The sequence below is a fragment of the Narcine bancroftii genome, chromosome 1 (assembly GCF_036971445.1).
Source record: "Narcine bancroftii isolate sNarBan1 chromosome 1, sNarBan1.hap1, whole genome shotgun sequence".
Lineage (NCBI taxonomy): Eukaryota > Metazoa > Chordata > Chondrichthyes > Torpediniformes > Narcinidae > Narcine > Narcine bancroftii.
Genome location: NC_091469.1, coordinates 189,213,296 through 189,231,392, shown reverse-complemented (window position 1 = coordinate 189,231,392; position 18,097 = coordinate 189,213,296). Strand labels below are relative to the sequence as shown.

At 39.2% G+C, this 18,097-nt stretch overlaps 1 protein-coding gene across 1 annotated transcript in view; it reads right to left on the bottom strand.

Moving 5' to 3' along the window:
- LOC138753238 (uncharacterized) overlaps window positions 1–18,097 on the bottom strand; it is a 94,537-nt gene that overhangs the window by 21,554 nt on the left and 54,886 nt on the right. Inside the window, exons 14-19 of the mRNA XM_069916044.1 lie at window positions 10,727–10,917; window positions 10,333–10,420; window positions 6,954–7,103; window positions 5,936–6,105; window positions 5,025–5,188; window positions 1,210–1,298 (exon numbers count right to left, since the gene is read on the bottom strand). Of these exons, the coding sequence (XP_069772145.1) occupies window positions 1,210–1,298; window positions 5,025–5,188; window positions 5,936–6,105; window positions 6,954–7,103; window positions 10,333–10,420; window positions 10,727–10,917 (852 nt within the window). The remainder of the gene's footprint in view (window positions 1–1,209; window positions 1,299–5,024; window positions 5,189–5,935; window positions 6,106–6,953; window positions 7,104–10,332; window positions 10,421–10,726; window positions 10,918–18,097) is intronic.

The following is an 18,097-nucleotide window of genomic DNA, read 5'->3' as shown; positions in this document are numbered from 1 at the left end:
GTTGGTTTAATTATAATTATCCTGTATAATACCTTTTTTTTAAGATATTATTATATATTGTGATTTGTTGTAAGAATAGTAATTAATTGATTTATATGTATAATTACTTTAATAGATAATCATAATTAATATTAAGGGATGGAATGCATACATTATTATTTTGCCTTGTTTTTTAATATTTGTATATGGATGATTATATTAAACTCAATAAAAATATTTTAAAAGGAAAAGGGAATATTTCTTGTGCTGAATTGAAAAAGTACGTCATTAATACCACGATATTTTGTATTACTTCCCCATGCGGTTTCTCTTCGTGCTGGGTTAAAGTTCTTTGGTCAATGTACATCTTCTAATGTCTACATGGTTGAACAGGATTAAGAACATAAAATAGATAGATGCAAGGAGTAGGATTTTTAACCCTTTGTGCCTTCCCTGCCATTATATGTGCCATTGGCTGATCTTTTATGCAATTAGTCATTCCTTATCCCTTCATTCCTGAAACAGACAAAAATCCATTGATCTCTGGCTCAAATGTACTCAGAGAGTCTAGACAACAATCTTCAGTAGAGAATTCTTAAGATTCACTACCCTCTGGCTGAAGATACATTTTTTCATATCTGTCCTAAAAGGTTATCCCCTTATTTTGAGATTATGTCCCGAAGTTCCAGAAAAGAAAGACAAGGGAAATATCAAGGTTCTGTTTAACCCATCAAGCTCCATAAAAATGTGCATGTTTCTCAAGTTAAATTACATCTAAACTTGAGAAAGCTCCCTGGTCTGCTTAATTTCTCCTCAGATGACAACTCCCAATCCTTGGATCAATCTGGTGAACCTTCGCTGCAATTAGTCTAGCTACATTATGCCCTTGGTTAGTAGGAAGGCCAGATGAAGTTTCATGAAGAGGTATAAAGGAATAGAAACCAAAGGTATGGTGTGGAAAGGGAAGGTGGTTGGTGAAATTGCTCTTGCCCTTTCCCACAGATTTACAGTGTGGGTCAGGCAACTGGAAGAATCTATGCGGATTTTTTTGTTATAGTTATTCATTGTTATTTTAAACAAGACTGCTCGAGTTAAATCTTTATTTTGTTCTCAGTAGCTCACTGGGAGCAGAATTTAGCAACCAACTCTTTACAATCTTTAAAAAAAATGAAGACAATTAATATAAATAAGCCACCAAAATTTTGACCGATATACTGACATTGTGCTTACCGTATTCTGCTTCCTTTTAATTAATTTATCCATAGAAAAGTCTGCAGCCCACGTTACCATTTTGGTTATTTCAAGGTGTTCAGCTGATTCTGAGGAATGTAAGCATTCTTTAGATTTCCAGTTAACTAATTCACGTAGGAGATAGATTCAAAAAGAAGCATAATATCTCATGCTACAACACTCAGATGCTGCAGATCACCGGTTCAATGTCTGGCCATTGTTGGGTTCAAATCCCTTCAAACTGCTTTTTATCTATCTGAAGGATTCAGCTACAACATTGGCTGAAGCACTCCTTAATTAGTGAAGGTGGAATCATTGAGGGATTCGATTTGTTCAATGAAAGAACATGTATTTATATGTGATTTTCAATGATCCCAACACATCTCAATGTGCTTAATAACCAATTAATCTTTATTTTTTTAATTGTGCTTGGTATGGTAATGTAGAAAATACAGCACTGAATTTGTTTTCAGCAATGTCATTATAGACCAGATCATCTATTTTTATTGATTGTAAGTAGTTAATTATTGGTCTGGACATCATGGAGAACTTCCCTGCTCTTCAAAATAGTGTCAGAAACTGCTTTTTATCTATCTGAAGGATTCAGCTACAAATTTATTTGCCTGGGCTACTCTAACAGCACACCCCAAGATAAAATCCACTACCACCAAGGACAAGGTACCGCTATTTAGAAATAGCTCGATAATCACCCTGACATTCCTTCATTGTCACTGGGTCTAAATCACAGCTCTCCTTCCTCAACAGCATAATGGGAATACTTTCACGACTGCAGCAGTCAAGGCACCATTTCACCATTGTCAGAATGGACAATAATTCTGGCTTCATTAGTGACATGAATTCCCATGAGCAACATCCACAAATACAGGTACAATTGCAATATAGGTAGTGTTACATTCTGAAGGAAGAAAACCTGCATATTCCTTGAACAATGACTAGTGGAGGAACAAAAGGATTTGAGGGCATAAATCACCAAAATAACCAACAGACCTTCATTAGAAAAGCAAACGAAGCCCTGGACTTATCTCCACAGAGGACTAGAATTGCAAAACATCTTCAACTTGATAAAATCAAGGCCTGTGAACAGTTTTGGCCTCCATCAAATAAAAATAAACAGTGGCACTCAAGGCTTCATAAGAAGGATTCCTAAGGATATATTTTAGAAGAGATGGAACAGTAAATATCTTTTATGATGGGTCTATGTCCAGGGCATTTATAGGAATCTCCTCCCACTCTTCTTCATCTTACTCCATCAACGCATCCCCACGTTCCTTCTCGAAGTGCTTCTCTAGTTTCCAATTAAATCCATTTGTGCAATCTTCCTCAGCTTAGATTTACTGAAATAAGATTGCCTTCTGATACCTTACAAGCAATTAATGAACAGTTGAACTTCCTGAGGATCACTTTGTATTTATTTCAACGGAAAATCCAAAGATGACAGATTCTGGAAATTTGAAATAAAAAATGTGTGTAGGAAACATTTAACAGGCTAGACAGCATTTATAGAAAAAGAAAAGGCTCTTTTGTTCTGAAATGTTAACCCTGATTCTCTTTCCACAATAGCTGCTCAACCTGGTGAGTATTTCCACTATTTTCAGTTTTCCTTGAAACTTTCAGCCCCTGGTTCTAGTATCTCCAGAACACAGAAACAGATTTGCAGTGATCATTTTATCATATCCATAATCTTTAAAAAAAATTATGGCGCTCCCTTCAATTTTGTCACTTCTAGAGAAATGTTCCAGTTGTTGTCTATTCTAAAACCCAATTGTCATTTATTCCTGCATTTGTATGTGTCCATAATCTTACATCAATTTTTGAATTGCTGTCAGATATAGAGTTCCAGAACATTGCAAGATCCTTGAATTAATCTTTTTTCATGAAAATAAGCTAATCCCTGAGAAAAATTCCATTGAATAGGTCCATAATGCACAATGTGAAAACATGCCAAAGCATATTGTTGCCGACTAAATCCATAATAGCTAGCAGGAATTGGCAAGTTCTCAAATCTTTTAGGAGGTTCAATAGCAATTAGTTATGATTTATTTACATTACACTCCAGCTGCAGAGTGCAGGGTATTTAAACAAAATGCAAGTTACCCTCATCATATCATCAACCTACTGTTAATTAATTCCTTAGAAGCCACTGTTCCTTTAACACCTCCCTTCCTTTCACACCTTGCACAATGTTTTCCTGTTGAGCAAAATAAATTTTCATTTCAATCCTAACATACAGTCCCAGGCTTTTGAGAAATATTCCAAACTCTGTCAGAATTTTTAAAGAGTTTTAGTTCCATTCATGAAACATTTGGATCATTAGACAGAGTCTGTCCTTTCTAGTAAATGCAAATGGACTTGCGGGAATATTTTAAGAGCAAGGGAGTTCACCTGAGCCAGTATTTATGCTTCAATAAATATCACAGTAAAAAATATACTATACTTATTACAACACAGAACAAAGCCATTCAGCCTTTCAAGGCAATACTGACCACAAGGAAAGTAATCCCATTAGTCCATACCACCTCCCCTATTTCTGATGAAAATACCATTACATTTTTGGGAAGTAAATGGATACTGGAGCACCAATCAATCACTGAGAAAATTTCCAATCTACACAGACAGCATGCAAGAACAGAATTGAACTTAAAATCAGGAGCTGTGAGGCAGCAGTACTAACTGCTGTTCCTCTGAGCTGCCATTGTCTCATACTGTCTGCTACATTATCCACATTACAATTGTGACAGAAGCTCAAAATGTTCCTTTTCAATTTAAAGTGCTTTAGAACACTGAAAGATGTAATACAGATGGAAACATTTACTGCTAAGTGAAACAATCAGCCTTCTCACAAATGAGATGTAAGTTGGTGCAGCAGACTAGACTTGTTATTAGCTAGTTTGAGCTGCATCAACATCCTGGCCACATTCTTGGACTCTTCTGGAATTCTAATGCCCACTGATGATTTCACTCATCATTTTTGCAGATTTTGCCTCAACAGGAATCATCCAGACTCATCCCTGGAAAGTTTGGCTTTTGAATTTACCGGTTGCATTTGATCAGCAAAATCAGCCTGGGCCAAATAGAAGGAGGAAGGACAACCTGTCAGTGGATAGAAAATCCAGCAAAGCTGGAACAAGGAGGCACCACCTTATTTAAACAAACAAAGATTCCTGCTCATCACTCAGTCAGTAGGAGCCAAAATTTGGCAAAAGATAGCCACACTAATGTGGGAAAATCCCTGGGAATACAGAAATCATTGGATTTAATCTGTACTTTAATCATCAAAATATTATTTGAAAATATTAGCAGTGTCTTTGAAGTAAAATTACAATTTAGTGTGCATCATTTGGAAGCTGCAGATAAGCACATCCCCTTCTACGATTTCCTATTGAAGTCAGCTTTGGGTTGTGTCTTCATACTTTTATAAATCTCAACCATTTTTATTATAATTTATGGTTAGGTTTACATACAATTCTTAAAGCATCATAATTAAATTCATTTTTATTTCAACAGATCAGGAATAAGGGAAACATCTCCCCATTGATGGCCATTTGGGTTTGGGTTTAGAGTTATGGGTGGTGAGCAGTGAATAGCAGGTGCTATTTTACATCACATGACAGAAAATTAGGAGAATAGAGATCATACTTACCCTCTAAGACACTTCCTGGAAGCCAATTCCTGAGCTTCAGCCACTGAGACTGGGATGGTAGCAAAAGGACTAATGTGCGATGTGAGGCATAAGAGAGGGGAGACTGCAAGAAATTAAACTAAAAGCATGACTAAATAATTAAGCTGAAACATACCTGCCTCTGTGCTTGGAACATGGTCCCTCACCTGTGGACTCCAGATGGCCATCTCAGTCCTGTGAGAGACTGGTTCCTCCATATCAAAAGATTTCTTCCTCACCAGCACATCCATGGCCTGTCTTCGTCTTCTCACAAGTTCCTCCTCTTTTCTAGCAAGGAACCTATTAAATGCATAAAGAATCCCATGCCCCCAACTCAGACAAACAAGGATCAGCATCGATTACCATAAAGTCACTGGCAGCTTGACAATGATTCTGTGTCTCTTCTCTTGTCTCCAGATTTCCCTCAACTCCCACCTAGTCAAGAGGACATCCAGACAGTATGGTCTTCAGCCCAAAATAGCTGCATACACAGTTACTAGGATGATAGACACACTATTGGTCTCCCTTAAATCTTTCCCCTTGCAGTTTAGCCTACGCACACTAGTTTTAGACTTCCTACCCTAGGAGAAAGATGGAGAACATTCACCTTATCTATGTCCCTCACCATTTTATAAAACTTTATAAGGTCACCCCTCCCTAGCTTGCCAATGTATGAGGTCACATAATTTATTTTAAATTTTAGGATGATAAAAATAATAATTCAGCCTGTCACTCAAGTTGATTACGGAGCCTAAGTTCTCCAAGAGGCTGAAATTACTTGAGAATTGGTAGATTTCCCCACCCCCTCCCCCCATCAATTTTGTACATTACAATAACTCAAGAGTGCTCTTTGTGTCTTAATGTCATAAAAAGTGACAATCAAATGCAAATCATTCTTTCTCATCTTTTCCTTAAATTTGACCACATTTGTTAAAGATGAACAAAACACGTAATCCAGGTCTGTTGTTTTCTGAAGTACATTTTTCTAATCTTGGTCTGTTCTGCCTCCCGCAGGATTCAACAGCAGTCACTAATGCAGAAGCTCACCTTTCATCCAGTGGCATTTCTTTCATTTGGTCCATTGCTGAGTTGCCTTCTTTCCCCAGGAGTGACCCAGGGGCTGAGCTCTCTGCATCTTGGTCATGCTCAGGACCATTCAAATGTGTGGATTCACTGTCAGGAGTTGTTGACAATGAAATGTCCTTCACCCCTGAAAACTAAACAATATCAAGAGAGCTCAGGATATCCAGCACCATCCGAATACAGAGTCACCACACACTGGGGGTGGGATCCCAGCAGTCGCTATTTCCAGTATGGACTGCTCCAATTGTCACAAGCAACAAAATTATGCAATTTAAAATATAATATGCTGCACTTTACAACTGTATCTCTCCAGTTGTAGGAACCAGCTTACACAAGTTACTTAGCTGGCTCAAGACCGTAGCAGATTTTGTAATAATTATTCTTTTTTTGTTAAAACTTGGAGCCTGTATATAAGATATATGAGGTTCAATTTATAATATTTTTTTTTCCCCCACAAATTAATGGGGTTGCCCCAAACCATGGCAATGATTGAAGGTTGTTATGTTAGTTGATCTCCTCTTCTGTTCTATTCTCTTCTTTCTTTCTTTTGGGATAGTTTAGAGGGGGGTTGGGAGGGATGGGTGGGTTAGGGTTGGGGGGTGGGGGATAAAATGGGGAAAAATATTATGTATTTATTTGTATTTTTATTGTATGATTTATTATGATCAATAAATTAAAAAAATTAAATAAGACCGTAGCTGATGAAAGCATGGGCAGTGATTGCAGAGAATTGTAAAACAGAAATGTACATAGGTATTAAAGGAACACAAACATTTTGGAGATTGTGGGGCAGGCAGTTCTCATGGAAAGGGGATGGGGCAAATTGTCAAACTGGCAACCACTGAGACTGAGGGCAATGGATGAAAGGGACTTGGTGTGCGCAGGGCTGAGGGCTGCAGAGGCTTGGTTGAGCGGAGGATGGAAGATGGGACAGAAACAGGACATAGGGAGTTTGAGAGGTAGTAATGTTACAGCTCCTCACCCAGGAGGCTGTTGCAGATCTTCCCAGTTGCCACTGTAAGTCTGCTGTTGACTGATGAATCCTAAAAATTTCTTGCTGTTGCTGCTTCAGGAGGAGCTTCCTCTCCTGGTGGGCAACCTGACACGCATTCTGGAGGTGCCTGATGTCTGCCTGAAAATGGGAATGGATATGTTAAGCAATAGCACGTAAGCAGCTAAGCAATAAGAGTGATTCTGTCACTGAAACCAAGTAGAAACAAAATACTCAATCTTTGCAATTTAGTCCTTTTTCCATGGTGCCATTCACTTTTTCAGGACCTTCCATTAATTAATCATATTCATTGCTGCGATGTTACAAACATGGCAGACAACTGGTTCTCAACAGACTTGAATGTGATCCTGACCAGGTTATCAGTGTAATGAAAAGGTGAAAAAGGTGGAAAGGGTTAGTGAGGATTACAGAGACCAGGTAAAATTCCCCAGGTTTCATTCCAAATCATGCCTTAAAATCTGTGAGGCCTATTTCACGGAGGAGACAAAGTCGTGGTTTAATTGAATCATCCACAACTCAGCACCTCTGACAGTCCAGAATTCCCCCTTCACATCACACTCCAAGGCCACCACATCGGTCTCAAAGCCAAGAATCTACCTATCAAATTACAGCTGACAGCGAGGGATCACCCAGCATCACAAATAGTTATTGGCCGAGTCCCAAAGATGATCACTGAATTTTTCTGATCATTCCTTGTCTGGGCTCTGCCACGGGATCTCACATGAAGTCCGATAGTGGAGCAGAAGCCGGACACTCACTCTCAGATCCCGTAGTGGATTAGACCAGTAACAGAATTCACAAACCCATTCATCTAAATGAGGAATATGCAACTGCATAAACAAAAAAGGCAAGAATGAAGTAGAGAACATTGCAGATGCTGTAATCTGGAGCAAAACAAAAACAACCATTAGGGGAGCTCAGCTGGTTGAGCAGCATCCATGGAGGAAAAATGGGCAACTTTTTGGGTCAGGATCTCAACTAAAGTTGCTAACTATTCCTTTTTCTCAACAGATGCTGCTCAACCCACGAAGTTCCTCCAGTGGTTTGTCTTTTGTTCGAAAATGAAGGTAGGTTGCTTTCATTCAAGCATTTGGTCTAGTGGAAGTTTTAATGATTTCAAAAAATTTTAAATGCCTTTTCTTTAAATTCATGCAACTGAGAAGCATCAGGAAACCTTCATGTTTGTCTTATAACAGGATCTTGGCCTGAAATGTTGACCATCCTTTGCCTCCTGACCTGCTAAGTTCTTCCAGCAGTTTATATTTTGCCTAAGAAATGTTCACAGTTGTTTTCATAGTGGGAGTCTTGACCAAGGAGACCGAGCTCTAAAATCAGGGAACAATCATTCAGAAATGAGGTGTGCAGACATCTCTCAGGGGGATGTGAATCTGGAATCCTCTGGCCTCAAGAGTGGGAGAGGCCAGATCATTGGACATAATTGAGGTGAAAATTCATAAATATTTGAAAGATCAAAGAAAGTTGGGTTTTAGAGAAGAAGAACTGAGGCCAGCAGAGATCAGCAGGTCACATTGAATGGTGGGGCAGGCTTGAAATGCCTGGTTGTCTATGTTTACTCTTGCTCCTGTTTTCTTGTGTTCTCCCACTGAGGGCATAGCATTGGCAATCAACCATTTTTGGATGAGGCTCATTTACAGAGACCCCAGAGATTTCACATAATGTTAATCTGAAGGTCTAAATGGGATCATTTATTTCAACATATCCAGTGTCAATTTTCCATGGGTGGTGTCTGTGTCTGGTGCTGAGAGGACATGGCTGTATTACATCCCCCCAGTTAGACACATAGAGCATCAAGTTAACAGTACAAGACAGTAAATAGTATACCCATCATGGTAATGATCACATTTATGCAAAGGCCCCTACAATGAACCAGAAATTCTGAGTAAATTATCTCCAATGTCAAGTGACACAAGAGGGAGACTTGGGACAAAGTGAGGAGTGGCAGGACAATAAAAAGGGAAATAAAATAAAGGGGCAACAAGTGGGGTGGAAGGGAGAGGAAAGGGGCCAAGGGGGACCCAAGGGGAGGGGTTTCATCCAAGTGGGGTGAAGACCCCAAGGAGGGGGGGAAAAGAGCCCGAGGAGTGGGGGGAAGAGCCCAAGAAGAAGAGGGGGGGGAAATGTCCCAAAGAAAGGAGGGGGGAAACGTCCCAAAAAAAAAAAGGAGGGGGGAAAATGTCCCAAAAAAGGAGGGGGGAAACGTCCCAAAAAAAAGAGGGGGGAATGTCCCAAAAAAAGAGGGGGGTAATGTCCCAAAAAAAGGGGGGGAAACGTCCCCAAAAAAAGAGGGGGGGGGAACATCTCAAAAAAAGGAGGAAACGTCCCAAAAAAAGGAGGAAATGTCCCAAAAAAAGGAGGAAATGTCCCAAAAAAAGGAGGGGGGAAACGTCTCCAAAAAAGGAGGGGGAGAACGTCCCCAAAAAACGAGGGGGAGAACATCCCCCAAAAAAGAGGGGGAGAACATCCCCCAAAAAAGAGGGGGAGAACATCCCCCAAAAAAGAGGGGGAGAACATCCCCCAAAAAAGAGGGGGAGATCATCCCAAAAAAGGAGGGGGAATGTCCCCAAAAAAAGGAGGGGGGCATGTCCACAAAAAAGGAGGGGGGAAATGTCCCCAAAAAAGGAGGGAGGGAACGTCCCCAAAAAAGGAGTGGAGGGGAAAACATTCAAAAAAAGGATGGGGGAAATGCCCAAAAGGGGAGAAATGCCCAAAAAGGAGGGGGTTGGCACCCAAGAGGGAGTGGCACCCAAGAGGGGGGCAGGGTGTGTGCTCCCAAGGAGGAGCACCCAAGGGGGGGTCACCTAAGGGGGGTGACTGTGGGAGAGAGAGGGGGGACAAAAGGGAGAGGCAAAATGGGCAAAGAGGCAAAAGATGGACAGAACAAATATGAGGGCATTTGAAGCAATTAGGTGAGTAGGGTGGAAGAGTGAAGAGCAAAATGGAGTGAAAGGATGGAGAGTTTTGGAGTGGGGGGAGATGAAATTTAAGGCCAATTGGAGCAAGGGGTAAGTGGAGCGAAAGAGGCAAGAAATGGTGCAGATGTGGGAGGGATAAAAAGGAGCAATGGGTAAGTGCAAGTAAGATCTGAGGGTTTATAAGGGACAAGCAGGACTATAGAAGCAAGTCGTGAAAGGTGAACTGGAAGGGAATGTGGACTGATGGAGTAAAGGTATGATGGGTAAAGGTTGTTAAGTTTATGGTTCAACAGAGCATGGAGTCAAGCCCTTTGGCTACTGAATATGTCCTGACCATCAACCACCCAGAGGTGATGGGACGTGGATGAAAGGGTTGTGGAGGTGATGGACAGGAAGTGGGTATCACCTTTCCTCACCTTTTCCTTTTGTAGCTTTAACAGAACCTCCCGCTGCTTCCCGACAATGACAGGCCTCTTGTCATCTTGCCCTTTGTTCTGGAAATGTCTGTGGAATTCATCAATTCAATTAATGCAGATGAAACACATTTATATCATACCTGGGCCATGTCACACAATACTTTAATAACATTTCAGTATTATACCCTAATAAATCATTTTGTGGTTCTTTATTGGATTCCAGTCTTGTGTCACAGAAAATTACGAAGGTTTTTTCTGCAGACATATTGGTCCAGTTCCACAAGGGGATGCATCCCAGTTCCAACACTTTCCCCTCTCTATGTACTCAAGACTCTGTTTCTATTCATCACTCTCCTGCAAAACTTGCAAAAACACACCTGAAAAGGGGGCTCACATTTTCTGATGCTGCAACCAAGCCAGCTCAGCCTTGGTTTTCTCCTTCAGTGCTTTTTCCCTCAGTCTGAATAGAGCTGTCTGGTGTCTGGCTCGAATATCCTCTTCCTGCAGGTACTGGTGAGCCATTTCAAGGGTAAAACGGCTGAATGCATCTGGATTCCCAAAAATTGGCCTTCCTGTTTCTTCCCACTGGAATAAAAACACATACATATAAAACCCTCAACTCCCAAGGTTTCCACTCTCTGAAAGTCCTTGAGCATTATGGTGACTGTAATGTTTGCACCATTTCAGTTCTCACTTACTCCAGGGATGGTGGTATTAATTTAAAGAGTATAATACCAAAAATAGAACTTGTATAGCACCTTTAATGTAGGGATGGTTAATAAGGCACTTACAAGAGTTGGAAAAACAAATGATGAGGCTGAGCCAAGAACAGAAACAGGCGATCTCATGCTTGGTCAAAGAAAAAGATCCCATAGAAATAGAGAGACTTACTGATTAATTTGGTGAGAAGGGTTAACTGCATCAAAATGAAAGTGATGCCAATACTTTTTTTTTTTTTTTGCCAATCGATGTCTATTCCATGACCTAAAAACTGTTTAAAGCTACTAAACAACCATGCATATTAGACAGTTCCTATGGAATAATCTCACAGAGTCGAAAGCCTTCGACACCGTGAGTAGGAAAGGGCTTTGACAAATACTAGAGCACCTCGGATGCCCCTCAAAGTTCCTCAACATGGTTATCCAACTGCATGAAAACCAACAAGGTCGGGTCAGATACAGCAATGAGCTCTCTGAACCCTTCTCCATTAACAATGGCATGAAGCAAGGATGCGTTCTCGCACCAACCCTCTTTTCAATCTTCTTCAGCATGATGCTGAAACAAGCCATGAAAGACCTCAACAATGAAGACGCTGTTTACATCCAGTACCGCAAGGATGGCAGTCTCTTCAATCTGAGGCGCCTGCAAGTTCACACCAAGACTCAAGAGCAACTTGTCCGTGAACTACTCTTTGGAGACGATGCCACTTTAGTTGCCCATTCAGAGCCAGCTCTTCAGCGCTTGACGTCCTGTTTTGCGAAAACTGCCAAAATGTTTGGCCTGGAAGTCAGCCTGAAGAAAACTGAGGTCCTCCATCAGCCAGCTCCCCACCATGACTACCAGCCCCCCCCACATCTCCATCAGGCACACAAAACTCAAAACGGTCAACCAGTTTACCTATCTCGGCTGAACTATTTCATCTGATGCAAGGATCGACAACGAGATAGACAACAGACTCGCCAAGGCAAATAGCGCCTTTGGAAGACTACACAAAAGAGTCTGGAAAAACAACCAACTGAAAAACCTCACAAAGATTAGCGTATACAGAGCTGTTGTCATACCCACACTCCTGTTCGGCTCTGAATCATGGATCCTCTACCGGCATCACCTACGGCTCCTAGAACGCTTCCACCAGCGTTGCCTCCGCTACATCCTCAACATTCATTGGAGTGACTTCATCACCAACATGGAAGTACTCGAGATGGCAGAGGCCAACAGCATCGAATCCACGCTGCTGAAGATCCAACTGCGCTGGGTAGGTCACATCTCCAGAATGGAGGACCATCGCCTTCCCATGATCGTGTTATATGGCAAGCTCTCCACTGGCCACCAAGACAGAGGTACACCAAAAAAGAGGTACAAGGACTGCCTAAAGAAATCTCTTTGTGCCTGCCACATTGACCACCGCCAGTGGGCTGATATCGCCTCAAACTGTGCATCTTGGCACCTCATAGTTCGGCGGGCAGCAACCTCCCTTGAAGAAGACCGCAGAGCCCACCTCACTGACAAAAGACAAAGGAGGAAAAACCCAACACCCAACCCCAACCAACCAATTTTCCCTTGCAACCGCTGCAACCATGTCTGCCTGTCCCGCATTGGACTTGTCAGCCACAAACGAGCCTGCAGCTGACGTGGACATTACCCCTCCATAAATCTTTGTCCGCGAAGCCAAGCCAAAGAAGAAAGAAATGGAATAATAAGGTCCCAAGAATTGCATTGGAAAAACTGACATGGAACTATGGGTATGTACTCAATGGAGCAGGGGGAAGCAAAGGACTTTATCTATAAATGGAGTTTCAAATCACTAAAGAAAAAGACGGATAACCCCATTCTAATACACTCGATTAGAACGTGACAAGAAATTAATGAATGTATAGGAATAAAAGTAGGGATATCAATAAAAGCCCCATTGTGTTACTGCCTATTAACATGGGCAATAGAATATTAAATTCGTGGTGTTACAAAGGTATAAGATATATTTCACTGTTAAACAGAAGGAACTCTTATGTCCTTTGAACAATTAAGGCACAAGTACAGAGGGTACCAATGTGACCCTCTTCTGTTTTTTCCAGTTTAGATTATTCCTAATAGAAAGATGGGGACCAATGTTGACCCCACCTGAAATTAGTGAAACTGAATGAACAGTTTGGATGGGGAATACATCCAAAATTATTACAAAAATGTACTATGCTCTCCAGAGAGAAAGTGCAAAACCAGGGTTGCAGAGGTCAAGGGAAAGATGGGTGTCGGACTTGGGTGTGGAGATTTCAGAAAGAAGCTGGTCAGATTGGTGTAAGGACAGCATGACTTCAGTTATAAATGCAAGATAAGGACTGGCTCAGTATAATTTTTTTTTAAACACCAATTATATCTTACCCCACAAAAGTTACACAGATCAAAAGCTGTAATTTTAGAGATGTGTTTCAGATGTGGGACTGAGACAGGAACTTTTCTACATGCCACGTGGACGTGCGTGAAAGTGAGGCCATTTTGGCAAGAAATCGCAGAAAAATTAACCAGGTTAACAGGAGTGGCCTTCACAGACGACCCGAAGCTATATCTATTAGATAATTTCATGGTAATAAGTAACAAATTGACCAAATATCAAATCTCATTTTAAAAATAGTACTGGCAGTAGCAAAAAAGATGTATCACAATCATTTGGAAGTCCAACTCCCTCTACTTATAACACGATGGACTCTGGAAATGAACAGCTGCATACCTATGAAAAAAAAGTTTACATATAACTTAAAAAATAAATATGACAGTTTGGTAAAGGTTTGGCAGCCAAACCTGGACCACATAGGAGCCCAGATACAGTAATAAAAAGAAACAAAAAAAGATATAAAAGTAACTATTATATATACACCAAAACAGTTTCCGCAACTGTCCTCTATATACTATATATGCAAGCTCTGATGATGAATGGATCTGTATGTTTGGAAGGGGGGGTGGGGAGAGAGCAAGGGAGGGAGGGACTGTTTTGGTTTTGTTTTTGTTTGTTGTGTTTGTGAAAAAAAGTTTAATATATTGTATATTTAAAATGTCACTATGTAAATTTAAAAAAAACAAAAAGAAAGAAGTAGGTTCCAATAGAGGGAGGTTTTTCCATTAAATACCAGTTCAACTGAAGCCACTTACTTCCCTTTCTTTAATCTTTTACAAATCTCCTTTCTAAATTTTCATCAGTCAGCCTGGTAGTGAAAGATCTGTTTTAATAATCCATGTGAAAATATTTCCTTTTAACCCCAGAAATTAGTTTGTGCCTCTATTATCAATCAACAGGAACAATCTTCCACATTCATTCTTCCTTCAACATTCCATGTGGGAGGAGTCACGTGATGGAGTAGTGGCCGGTAGGAGAATACCAGCCCTCTCCAGAAAAGAAGAAATAAAGTGAAGAAAACACAAAGTTCAAGAAACACAAAACACAACAAATAAAAGATAAAGTTGTGGAGAAAAGAAAGAAAATGGCACCCAAGAAGGAAAAAGTAAAAACAATGGGAAAAAAAAATGCCGGAAGAGAAAGGAGAAGGCCTTACCTGCATGAAGAAACAGGGAGCCGTCGTGGAGAAAAGAGCCTGCTCCCCAAGGTTGGTGACGACCACGCAGAGTTGCGACCTCCCGACCGCTGGACTGCAAAAATGGCTCTCTGAGCCAAACAGAAGTGCGCAATGCGCACACTAAGGAAAAAGAAAGCACTGACGGGAAGGGGGCCCAGCTGAGGAGCGAATTAACACAGCGTGACCAACTGAGGGATGCCCGACTCAGCTGGAAGAATAGGAAAGGGAGTGATAGGAAAGAAGAACAGCAACAGGAGGCCCAACAGATAACTAGCCCAGAAGAAGAGGACCAACAGCAAGAAGCCATGCAAAAAGACGCCCAGCAAAGTGAGGCAAGCAGCTCAACAAGAAAGTCAGAAGAGACACAAATACAAGGAAGAGAAGTAGAAGACACAAACACAGGTGCAGACACAGAAGAAGAGGAAGAAGAAAACCAAGCTCGGCACAAGAGGAATAGAAGGTAAAATAGATGGACAGTATATAGATTTTAAAAATTTTCAAGAATTAATGAGAGCATTAAAAGAATGGTTGACATTAGAATTTAGTGAAATGAAAAGAAAAATGAAAAATACAGAAGAAAAAGTGAGTAGAATAGAGCTGATCATAACAGAAATAGGGAAAAGATTAGAAAACGTGGAAGAACGAGAAATGGCTTAAAAAGAGAATGACTTAAGGAGAAAATTGGAAGACAGTGAAAGTTAAAGTTAAAAGTTAAAGAGTCATAAAGAGTTGTTAGCTCAGAACATTGATATAATGGAACACTATAGTAGGCGAAACAACATAAAGATAGTTGGCCTAAAGATGAAGAAGGCACAAATATGAAAAAAATTATAAAAGAATGGATTCCAAAGGTCCTGGGAATGCCAGAAATACAGGAAGGAATGGAAATAGAAAGGGCACACAGAACACTAGCCCCGAAACCTCAGTCACCACAAAAAACAAGATCCATTTTCGTAAAATTTCTGAGATACACGACAAGAGAAAATATACTGGAGAGGGCAAGGAATAAAATTAGAGAAGACAAAAAAACCATTGGAATACAAGGGTCAAAAAATATTTTTTTTACCCAGACATAAGTTTTGAATTCCTAAAGAGGAAGAAGTTTAACACAGCATAATCGATCCTATGGAAAAAAGGCTATAAATTTATGTTAAGATATCCAGCTGTGCTTAAAATATTTATCCTGGGGGAGCAAAACAGACTGTTCTCGGATCCGGAGAAAGCACGAGAATTTGCAGAATGCCTGCAGGAGTGAAGGAGAAATGAAGAGATTTAACAAGAACGAAGAACAACAACAAACTACATATAAAGATGTAAAAATAATGTATAAGTAAGAACTAAAGAAGGGAAAGAAAAGGGAAGAAAGGAAGTAAGGGGGAAAAAAACATTACACATCAGAGGAAATACCTATGGTAATGGAGCATTTCTCCCTTCTAGATGTATGTGCAAGCCTGCAATTCTTCACTGTTAACTGCACACCATTCTGCAATCTTCAAAGTTAAACTTATGATTAAAAATTACTAATCCTCCTTTTTTTTTTAAACTTTATTTAAGATTTTATAACATGAATAACATATAGGATTACATTAAAAAAAATTAAGAATAAAATAATAAAATTACAATACAATATCAGTAATCTAAATAAACTATACCCTCCCCAATAATTATTACACATTAATAACCCAACTCAAATTAGTCTAACCCCCCCTTTCCCCCCCAAAATAAAGAGTGAAGAATTATTAAAGTTAATAATATATGTGAGAAAAAAACCCACTTACAAAAAAAAAAACAAAAACATAACCGATTAAAATACTAACAAAAAAAAGTAATTAATACTAAAATATCAGACTTAAAAAACATATTTAAATCAAACTTAAATGCATATATTTAACAAACGGAGTTAAGATGAAACATATATTTAACTCAAACTTAATATAAAAAATTAGTAAAGTTAGTAACATTAATCTATCAAAAATTCTTAAACAATAATCAATTCTTAAAAAAATTGTAGCATGAAAAAAAAATGAAAAAAAACTTTCTCTATAGAAATAAACCTTCACCAAATATCAACTAACTTCACATCTTTCATCATATTAGTCACATAAACCACCATCTTAAAACAAAATTCAAACCTCATTAAGCATTGTACAATTCAATTTTAGTACTCTTCCACCATTTTTCCCTTTTACTCTTAAATAGTTATCCAATAAAAGCTCCAATACCACATTTAAATATCCCCAATCATTACGTTAAAATTCAGATATCCGAATAATAAAAACACATCTACAACGAAATCTATATCTTCAACAAATGGAGCATAAACCACAAACAAAATTCAAGCCTCATTAAAAATTGTACAATTCAATTTATAACTTTCACCATTATTCCCTTCGTTCTATAACTAAAATAGCAAAATAATATACACCAGAATTACCACTCCTTTCACCTTAAAGTTAAAGAAAAAATATATTAAAAAAAACTTTCCATCCCATTCACATTTAAATTTCAGATATTCCTTATCTACTGAATAAACTTTACAAAAAAAACCACATCAATTTTTAGTTTTTTAAACAATCAAATACTTTCTTATGCTTTTTTTATATTTAAACAAAAAAAAAACCCCTTCACTCTTTAATCTAATAATACAAAAAAAAGGAAAAAAAAAAAACGGGTAGGAGGTTAAAAATACCTCCTGTCTAAACCGCGCAATGCGGTAACTCCCAAACAAAATGGGTGTGAGATAACTCACACGTAGCAGTTGACTTTCAGGAAATAGTGCGTATCCAGTTCTCTCCCCCAACTCTCACTTCATCTTAAACTAACATCATCATTATTTAAATGCATCGTTGTGCATTTCTAATAGCCACTTGTAAAATTATTTCTCTGTCGTAATAATTCAAGCAACGAACCAAAACAGGTCTTGGACTTTGACCTGAAATAGGTCTTCTACGCAAGGCTCTATGAACACGTTCCAGTATTATACCTTCCGGGAAATGTTCTTGACCCAACACCTGCGGAATCCATTCAGTAAAAAATTTTCTTGGGTCTGGTCCCTCCATACCTTCTAGCAAACCAATAATCTTTATATTGTTCCGTCTGGATTGGTTTTCCAAATAATCAATCTTTTTCACCAAATTTTTATTTTGAGTTTGTAAGTCTTCGACCATTTTGGTCACATCAAAAACTTGATCCCGTATTTCATCTATATCTTCTTTACACGAATTAAATTTATCTCTCACTTCAAGCTTAAAAGCTCCAAACTCAGTCATCTGTTGAGAATGTATTTTCACCAAAGTATTAAACCTAGTATCAAGTTCAGTCATAATCTTGAATAATACCTGCATTGTATAAGATAATTTAGATTCAAGATTCACAAAAATCTTTTCAATTGGAAGAGATTTTGGCTCAACAGATTCCTGCTTCTTCTCCAAAGGATCTTCTATTCCTTCCTTCATTCTGGTTGCCTTCCTTGTAGTATGACT